The sequence below is a fragment of the Tiliqua scincoides genome, chromosome 12, assembly GCF_035046505.1.
Source record: "Tiliqua scincoides isolate rTilSci1 chromosome 12, rTilSci1.hap2, whole genome shotgun sequence".
In the NCBI taxonomy this organism is placed as follows: Eukaryota; Metazoa; Chordata; class Lepidosauria; order Squamata; family Scincidae; genus Tiliqua; species Tiliqua scincoides.
Genome location: NC_089832.1, coordinates 5,496,055 through 5,505,382, shown reverse-complemented (window position 1 = coordinate 5,505,382; position 9,328 = coordinate 5,496,055). Strand labels below are relative to the sequence as shown.

Sequence of the window (9,328 nt, the reverse complement as noted above, 5' to 3'; positions counted from 1 at the left end):
CTTCAAGATTCAATTATCAGAACATTTACTCTCTCTATTGCTTTTCACTCATCCTTCCACTCTGCACACACATATATGCATTCCTAATAAATTCAAAATGCACTACTAGACACATTTACCTACAGGGGAGAAAAGGGCCCACAAGGGTGCATCTGCATTTAAAATCTTTGCCTGCAGAAAGCGGTTTTGGTAGCAGAAAGGAATCAATCATTAAAACTAAGACAAATGGGCATGACAGAAGAACATTCATTGCCATGGTCAAGGTGCATGTTCCAAATCTTGGAGGACAGCTCTGCAATGGCCAGTGTTACCACTTGAAGGAAATGCATTATCTTTGTGGGATTAATAGTACATGGTTTTCCCTGGATGGGAAAGTCATCAAGAATCACACAGTGGCACTGATAATACATTAAACGCATCACGCTGGTTTGCAATGGTACAGTATTTTCAACACTTGTATTTACTTGGACCCAAACTCATCCACACCATACAATGTTTTATTAAAAAGGTAGAGTTCACCGTACCACACAACCACCATATGACAACAAAAACAAAATCCCAGCAGCTTGTTGCAAAAAAAATGAAATTTACGATCCAAAACAGCCACTCAGCTGTCCTTCCATGTGCCAGCGGAAATTCCCAACATGAGGCTTCTCACGCGAGAAAACAATTACATCTTATGTACAGATCTTTTAAGAAACTGGTGCTGCAGCCTACATTGGAAATATTTCCAGTGCTCCATCCTATACATTAGCATAAGGGGGAGTTTCTTTTTGCAGATCAGGAAGCTTTTTGAATCCCAGCAAATAATCCCTTAAGAACTTCATGAGTAAAATGCATCAAAATTAGCAAGTCAACAAAAAAACTATTAAAATATAATCAAGATTCAGTGTGGGGAAAAGCTTTTACTCTGAGGGCCCTATTCAATTTTCCAGCACTGATGCAGCCACAAGCTAAGGGAACAAAAGTTCCTTTACCTTGAGGAGGACTTCATGACTGCTCCCCACCAGAGGATGCAGTACATGCCCTGTTGGCATAGCTGCATTAGCGTTGGAAATCTGGTTAGAACTGAACCCCCAATCAGTACTTCATCTTAGGCAGATAAACATAATTTTAACAATTTGTGGCTCCTGATTTATTGTAACTGGGCTAGTGCTGAATCTCATTCAAATCCAGCTGAAGAGAGAGAGAGGTTATTTGGAACAGAAGTGAATCTATGAAGCCGGGGGGGAGCAGGGAGAGAAGGCGACAACCTGTTTATGATTCCCAACACTACTCAATTTGTTCAAGTTGAATTCAGAGACTCACTTGCGTCTGTCCTTGGTTCTGTATCCACCCAGATGCGTTTTGTCCATGACTGTGAACAACATACCCACTAAGGGGTTCGCAGTGCTGCATGGACCCCTTCATTTGCCGCAGCTCCTCGGCACATCCAGACACACAGCAACGGTGTGACTTCTAGGAACTCCAAGTTCCAATGGCTTTGATGCAGTTTGAGCTGTGTGACCACACAGCTCAAAGGGAACAATAATTGCAAGAGCCCCAGAAGCAGTATGAGGTGCCCATATACTGACAAGAAGCAAGACCAGGGCTGAGGCAGCAAGGAAGGAGCAATACCACGCTGAGGAGCGTTAGGTTGCTCTTCTTCAAAAGGAGACAATTTAATACTATCATTTACAATAATGTTAAAAGCTGGAACTGCGGCCCTCGATGCAAATCAAAAACGTCTTGCCAAACAAACAGTAGATCTTAGCACAGCAGACGCTTGAGGATTACCTAACAAGATTAAAATTCATATGGATCATTGTATTCATGGCAGAAATTACAACATCTTGAGATATTAAATATAAGATGGAGGAGGCAGACACTACAAAGGGTCCCATCACTGAACGAAAGTATTTCTCGGGAATGAGAAATGAAAGGACTAAATTCAAGATCACAGCATCTGGTAAACTCTGTATTTCACAGGATAAGAGCTTACATTGAAAACCACAAAGCAAAAATGTGCCAATGGGTGAATGATTGCACTTGGGAACCTGTGGACTCTTAAAGCTGATGCGTGGGCCTTGCTTCGTAGCACTTCCGCACTGAAAAGATTAAATGCATGACCCCCTATGATTCTTATCAAGAAGACACATAATGTCTGTCCAAGCCTCCTGAAACTAACCCTCCACCTAGATAAAGGAACCAAGTGTAGTTCACATTAATGCCATCCACTGGGACGCTTTTAGTGGAAGCTTTTGGAATTCTCAATTCACTCTCCGAATTACCTAGACGTGCATGTCAAATGAGATCTTGATGGTTTAACAGAAAGGAAACAAACAAACAAGCAAGCAGACAAGAAATCTCCGCGAAGCTACACGCAGAAAGGAAATGAACAATCCTGTTAGGTTGCCCCATTGCTCCGCATTGTGTTCTTCCCAACACTGCCACGCTTTGAGGATGAGAGTCGCAGTTGTCATTAGACAAACTACTGGGAATGTGGGGAGATGAACCCAAATCTTGTATCATTCAATCACAGATTTCCAAAGCTTTGCGGCCTTAACCCAGACATCGTCACACTACACTCTTTGAACCGCACTCCACCTGTAAGCGTTCCCTTGTCTGTGAGGTCACAAATTCTGACTTTAGTCCTGCTTGCCTTCACGCCACTGTCGGGAGCCTTCATTCCACGCTACGTAAACAAAAAGTGCAAGTACAACATGAACAGCAAACACAGCTACTATGGCAGCATAGAAGTAGCTGTCTCTGTTGGACATCCCAAAGGTGCCTAAAAGAACAATCCGGGAACAGGGAGGAAAGGGGAGGAAGGGAGAGAGAAATATTAAAGCCAATAACAATCCAGCAATCCAAATGGTTCATTTGTTGTTAATAAATAATAAAATGTTAATAAATTGTTAATTACCTTAAGAGTGACTTAATTATATCCTAAGTTCAGTTAACTAGAGTAAACCCACAAAATGTCCAGGCCAAATGCTAATGTCCCTGGACCACTCGCCAAAGAAAATTTTTAAGCGAACCAGGCAATCTCACAAAACTGACTTCAAGTTTGTGACTGAATTATTCCATTCTCCGTGTCTCTAAACCACTGTGTGACTCAGAGAAACAGGCTGACTTTTCATAAGAGAAGTTATATTTAGAAGTTTCAGACATCCACTTCAGCAAATTTGGGAAGTGGCAATTATCTCAATCTGACAGTTGCAAAATATTAGAAAAAACTGTGGAGTTGCACAAGAGGGTTCCCGCTGCACACCTCAGTCACAAAACACACATTCGAGAAGCTGGTTAGCTTAACACTCAGAAAGTGTCTGAAGATTTTTTACTGTACTAGCAATTTAGCCAGCACAGAAATATCTCCTTGCTTAGTATTTTGTGAAAAACCTTGACAAAACTTGCAACAAAATGTCACATTGTCTACAAAACAAAATGCCAAATAATTCATGCCTACTGCACGGTACATAATAGTATTAAATTCTAAACTTAGTCACTCTGATTTTGATAATGAAAAAAAAAAGACATAGCTATCAAGGAAGGAAACCACAGCTGAAATGTTTAAACAAAGACAGTTACCTTCAAATACATATGCCTTTGTGGAGAAATATAGTCCAATGGGTAGTATAATCATTAAAGCTGTGAAGAACAGAAGTGTCCTTAATGTTGAGGCTAAAGAACCTTCATTTCTGCAAAACACAAGTCAGAACAAAGTATTTTATTTATTTTCAGAATCTATACCCCCATCTCTTCTAAATAATTTGAAGCAGCTTACAACACAAGAAAATTTTAAGTGATAAAACAGGATAGCAACAAATAACTTAAACACACACACACACACACAAAAGGGGTATCCACAAGGTAGGTGCCACCACAGAACATTTCTAACATAAGAACATAAGAACAGCCCCACTGGATCAGGCCATAGGCCCATCTAGTCCAGCTTCCTGTATCTCACAGTGGCCCACCAAATGCCCCAGGGAGCACACCAGATAACAAGAGACCTCATCCTGGTGCCCTCCCTTGCACCTGGCATTCTGACATAGCCCATTTCTAAAATCAGGAGGTTGCGCATACACATCATGGCTTGTACCCCATAATGGATTTTTCCTCCAGAAACGTGTCCAATCCCCTTTTAAAGGCGTCCAGGCTAGACGCCATCACCACATCCTGTGGCAAGGAGTTCCACAGACCAACCACACGTTGAGTAAAGAAATATTTTCTTTTGTCTGTTCTAACTCTCCCAACACTCAATTTTAGTGGATGTCCCCTGGTTCTGGTGTTATGTGAGAGTGTAAAGAGCATCTCCCTATCCACTCCGTCCATCCTCTGTGAACCCCCTGTGAGGTTCTGCTCCTCACAGTAACCTGCTGAAGTTCAGGCAGCAGCAGAACATAGCTCTTAAATGCCAAAAAGCGCTCATGACAGAGTAGAGATGGAACATGGACCTTCAGGTACCCAAAGTACAAAGCCATTTAAGGCTTTAAGACTATGGGTTATGTTAGAATGCCAGATGCAAGGGAGGACACCAGGATGCAGGTCTCTTGCTGACTTAGGTGCTCTCTGAGACATTTGGTGGGCCACTGTGAGATACAGGAAGCTGGACTAGAGGGGCCTATGGTCTTATCCAGCGGGGTTGTTCTTATCCAGCAGGTTGAACTGAACCTGAAAACACAGAGTTAGCCAGTGCTACAGGAACAGGACCAGGGTGACATGCCATGGTTTCAATGTTCAAAAGAAACATCTGAAGAGACTTCTCTGATTCACTTCAGAGCAAGCAACCTTCTGCTTGCCCACCTCTAATTCTGGCACAAAAGGAAAAGTTATTTAGCAGCATTTACTTACCAAAAGCAACTTAAAATTGTAATACAGAAGCAGTTCTCAAAAAAAAATATTTTGCTTAAGCTTTGAAATAATTATTAAAAATATTTCCCTCCTTTCCCCTCCCCTTTCGGAAGAACCCAAGGTGGCTTACAGTTTTATCACCCCCTACATATTACTAGTAGTCCTGTGCCCAAGGGGCTCACAATCCCAAAGGGGAAAAAATGGTATGGGGATTAAAGGAGGAGAAAACCTCAAAAATGGTGTTAAAAATAGCAATTCTCCTCTGCTTCACAAGGTTGTTACACTGAAGCCTGGCTGAGAATGGGGTTTGCCAATTCCTACAATGCACTTTTACTGCAAAAACCTTTCATAGTTAGAGAAGTTTGAAAAAGGTGTTATTTATTTTACTCAGAAGTAAGCCCACTGTGGTCAGTAAGACTTAAGCTATAAACCTATCTTACCAGAAACAAACACCTCTATTCATAGTCTAGATCAGGGGTCTCCAAACTTTTTGGCCAGAGGGCTGCATCAAATGTCTGCCATGGTTTTGAGGGCCGAAAAAAAATTTAAATATAAAATTTATATAAATAAAAGATGAAACTTAGATGAGTGAATAAGTTAATGAATGGGCTCATTCATTCAACCTCTCTGGCTCTTAGAACACCCTCCAGATGCAACCAGAGCATAGTTCCAGTCATGTTTGGCAAAGTGGGCCAGGGGTTTTCAGGGGACAAGAGGCTGGCCACGGGCCGGATAGAGGCTCGACACGGGCCACATCTGGTCCCCAGGCCAGGGTTTGGAGACCCCTGATCTTGATAAGCCATTGCAGCAGCTGGTCTATTATATGAGACTTTGCCTTCAACATGTCACAACCAGGACAGCTCATTTCTACACAGGCTTTCACTGGCTCATACTTGCTTTGTAGAGTTCAATATTTATACCAAAATAAAGTGACATGGCCAAGCCTGAAATTCAAGAACTGCAGGAAGGGAGCAGGGTTTTTTTAGACCTGGCAAAAAGACCCAAGCTGGTAATCACCTGCTTACCTATAAAAGAATTTCTGAGCTGACTTGACAAGAGGGTATTTGCTCTTTGCAGATCTACCCCAGCTAACTAGTAAAAGAAACACCTTTTAAGTGACTAATCTCTTATATTAAGCAGCAGGAGATCAAATGCCTCCATTCACTCCAGCACAACATCTTTCAGTAGCTGTAAGCTAGTGTCTCCCAAAGGAGTTTACATAGCAAAATGCATGAAAAGATTATTCCAAACAAGCTCATGATGTTAAAAGAAATATATTAGCTTGTTTGGAACAGGAAATAATCTTTCCGTGCATTTTGCTAAGATAACTGCTTTGCAAACTCTTTTATTCAAAAGCGGTCTGTAAACACTATCAACTGATGGACAATGAAATTCTCAAAATATCTTATAAAGCAAAAGAATGTGACAGTTCCTTACCCTAAAAGGGTTAACAATCTAAAATGATGCCAAGGGAGAGAAAGAATAAATGATAAAGAATAAATTGGGAAAGATAAGTGGTTATTTCCACATTCATGTGGAAATTCCTTCACATTCATTCATCCACATTCATGTGGAAATACATTCCTATGGTTCCACATTTCCATGTTCATGTGGTTAAAATGTGGTTATTTCCATGTCACGCCAATTTAACACACCACGATGCAATATCTTTCTGGACAATCACAGCTCACACCAATTGTGCTGCAATTTGGGTATATTTGACCATTTGTAACAGTTTAAATCTCACCTATTACTTGGATGTGTAAGATATATTTTTTTGAGTTCTACTATGACCTCATTTGCTTCCCATTGTGAATAAATTACATCTCACAGTAAAAAGGGCAGTAAAAAGTAAAATAAAAATTTAAGAAGACTTAACAGCATGAATAATTATTGGCATCTTTTCCAGGGCCTGTTGCCAGAGTCTCTTCTGCATCTCTTGCTAGACTGCAAGCCCTCTGGGGACAAAGAACCATTTACTGACATTTTGACTATGTAAACAGCTTTGTGAACTACTTTTTGTGGAAAAGCAGTACCTGAGTAGTCTTAATAATAAAAAATAAGCAGTTCTTTGCCCCCCCAAAGGCCTCATAATCCTGGAAATTATAATACAATAATATAAAAGACATTTATTTACATTTATTTACCCAGTTCAGTGGGCAAGGAGATACTTGCCCACTGAAGTGGTGATCAAGTGGTGGGCAAGTGGTGAGTCTCTTATATTTTGCAAGGGAAGTGTAACCGTTCCTCTTCGCCCAGCACAGTGTTTTTTTCTAGTGGCTGCTTGCTGGTGCTCTTCTGCATTTTTTTTTTTTTAAAGACTGTAAACCCTTTTGAAACAGGGAGCCATTTAATTTTCACATTTTCATGCCATCCTTCCTTCAAGGAGCTCAGGGCTGTGTACCTGGTTCCTTCCCTCCTTTTGCCCCCACAACAAGCATGTGAGGTATGACAGGCTGAGAGAGAGAGAGAGAGAGAGAGAGAGACTGGCCACCCAAGTTCACCCAGGAAGCTTTATGGATGAGTGGGATTGGAATCTGGATCTTCCAGGTCTTAAGTCCAACTCCAGAACCACAACACCACCCTGGCAGTGAAAAGGCCAGGTCAAAGGTCCATCTAGTCCAGATTCCTGTATCTCACAGTGGCCCACCAGATGCCTCAGTGAGCACACAAGAGACCTGCATCCTGGTGCCCTCCCTTGCACCTGGCATTCTGAGGTAGTCTACTTACAAAACCAGGAGGTTGCACAGACCCATCGTGGCTTGAAATCTGTTATGGACTTCCATAAATCTGTCCAGTCCCCTTTTAAAGGCATCTAGGCTAGAAGCCACCACCACATCCTGTGGCAAGGAGTTCCACAGATTAACTACATGCTGAGTAAAGGAATATTTTCCTTTGTCTGTCCTAACTCTCCCGACACTCAATTTTAGTGGATGTCCCCTGGTTCTGGTGCTGTGCGAGGGAAAAGAACATTCGTCTATCCACTCTATTCACCCCCTGCACAATGTCTTCCCCCAGATCATGTGGCAAGGAGTTCCACTGATTAATATTTCCTTTTGTCTGTCCTAACTCTCCTGACACTCAATTTTAGTGGATGTCCCCTGGTTCTGGTGCTGTGCGAAGGAAAAGAACATCCCTCTAACCCCACTCTATCCACTCCCTGCATAATTTAGCACAGTTATAATTATACCTTTATCAATTATATACTGATTAACTATTGATCATTCAGTTACTGGATTTTCTCTCAAAACCTCTTTGAGAACTTTTTTGTCGTTGTTGTAAATATTCCAAATATAATAAAGTATACATATGCAGATGCAGACACAAGTATAGACACAGACATGCACACGCTCACATATATACATACACACGGAGTCACTCACACACATATATACATACAGACCCAGACACAGTCACATATACACACACAAACACGCGTGTATATGCACGTACACACAGATATATACAGAGATGGAAGCAGACACATTCACAAACATATATGCACATATGTATATATACATGCACACATATGCAGACAGAGAAGCACAGACACACATGCGTGCATAGAGATACGGGTGCATGCACACACACATGCGTGCATAGAGACACGGGTGCATGCACACACACATGCGTGCATACATATGTGTGTGTGTGTGTATCTATATGTATCTGCGCGCGCACACGCAGAGCTCTGCCTGCAGGGACAGAGGAGGCGGCGCCGCCCTGCTCCAGCCAGGCCCAGAGGCGGGGGGGCTCGGGGAGGAGCAGGGCCGGGCCTCCCCCGCCGCTCACCTGCCGTCCGGGGCCACGAGGGCGTTCGAGGCCACCTTGTCGTAACGCTCCATCCCAGCCGCGCCGCTCTCCCTACGCAGCCCCGCCGGAAAAGGCCTCCGGGACGCCCGCCTCTTCCGGCCAGTGGCCTTGCCCCCTGCACGTGCGCGGCGAGAGGGGAGCGACGAGGCGGTCCTCCGAGACGCCCAGAGCGTCGACCCAAAGCCACTTGCTGGTCGAATGGAGACCTAGAGCCAGGAAGGGCAGAGTGGGCGGTCCGAGGCGCACTTCCGAGCCTCCCCATGCAGGCTACTGGCTCTTTTCTCAGACCTTCTCCAGTAGTGCTGCTTGGCTCATTCATTGTACATCATGCTACAGAGTGTGATGTGATCCACACCAACATTGTGTGCATATTATATATTATAATACTAGACATTCACGTATGGAACCAATATAATATTAATATATTCATTTATGTATACATTATAATAAATACATAAATTATAAGTATATAAATTATAAATCTATTATATACATGATACATACATATGATAATATTATTTGTACAACTGTAATCTCTACATAAATACAAAATGTATTTCTTGGCAATCAACAATCAAAGGTGGACTGCAAACAGTGAATCATGAGTCATTCTGTATATATATATTATATATATGATTCATTCTGTGTATACATACAATAATGTTATAATTATAATATA

General features: G+C 42.2%; 1 protein-coding gene across 1 annotated transcript; it reads right to left on the bottom strand.

Annotated features, from left to right (window-relative positions):
* Positions 1–476: 476 nt before the first annotated feature.
* Positions 477–8,723, bottom strand: VMA21 (vacuolar ATPase assembly factor VMA21). Its single transcript, XM_066640021.1, has 3 exons — positions 8,629–8,723; positions 3,571–3,680; positions 477–2,770 (listed from the first exon to the last, which is right to left on the bottom strand). The coding sequence occupies exons 1-3, from the start codon at positions 8,679–8,681 to the stop codon at positions 2,628–2,630; spliced, it is 306 nt and encodes a 101-aa protein (XP_066496118.1). The 5' UTR covers positions 8,682–8,723; the 3' UTR covers positions 477–2,627.
* Between the last annotated feature and the right edge of the window lie 605 nt (positions 8,724–9,328).

Coding starts and splice junctions, on each gene's coding strand:
- VMA21 (XM_066640021.1), bottom strand. CDS start 8,681: ATGGAGCGTTACGACAAGGTGGCCTCGAACGCCCTCGTGGCCCCGGAC. Junction 3,681..8,628: donor CTCGTGGCCCCGGACGGCAG/GTGAGCGGCGGG, acceptor TGTGTTTTGCAG/AAATGAAGGTTCTTTAGCCT. Junction 2,771..3,570: donor AAAGGCATATGTATTTGAAG/GTAACTGTCTTT, acceptor TTGTTCTTTTAG/GCACCTTTGGGATGTCCAAC.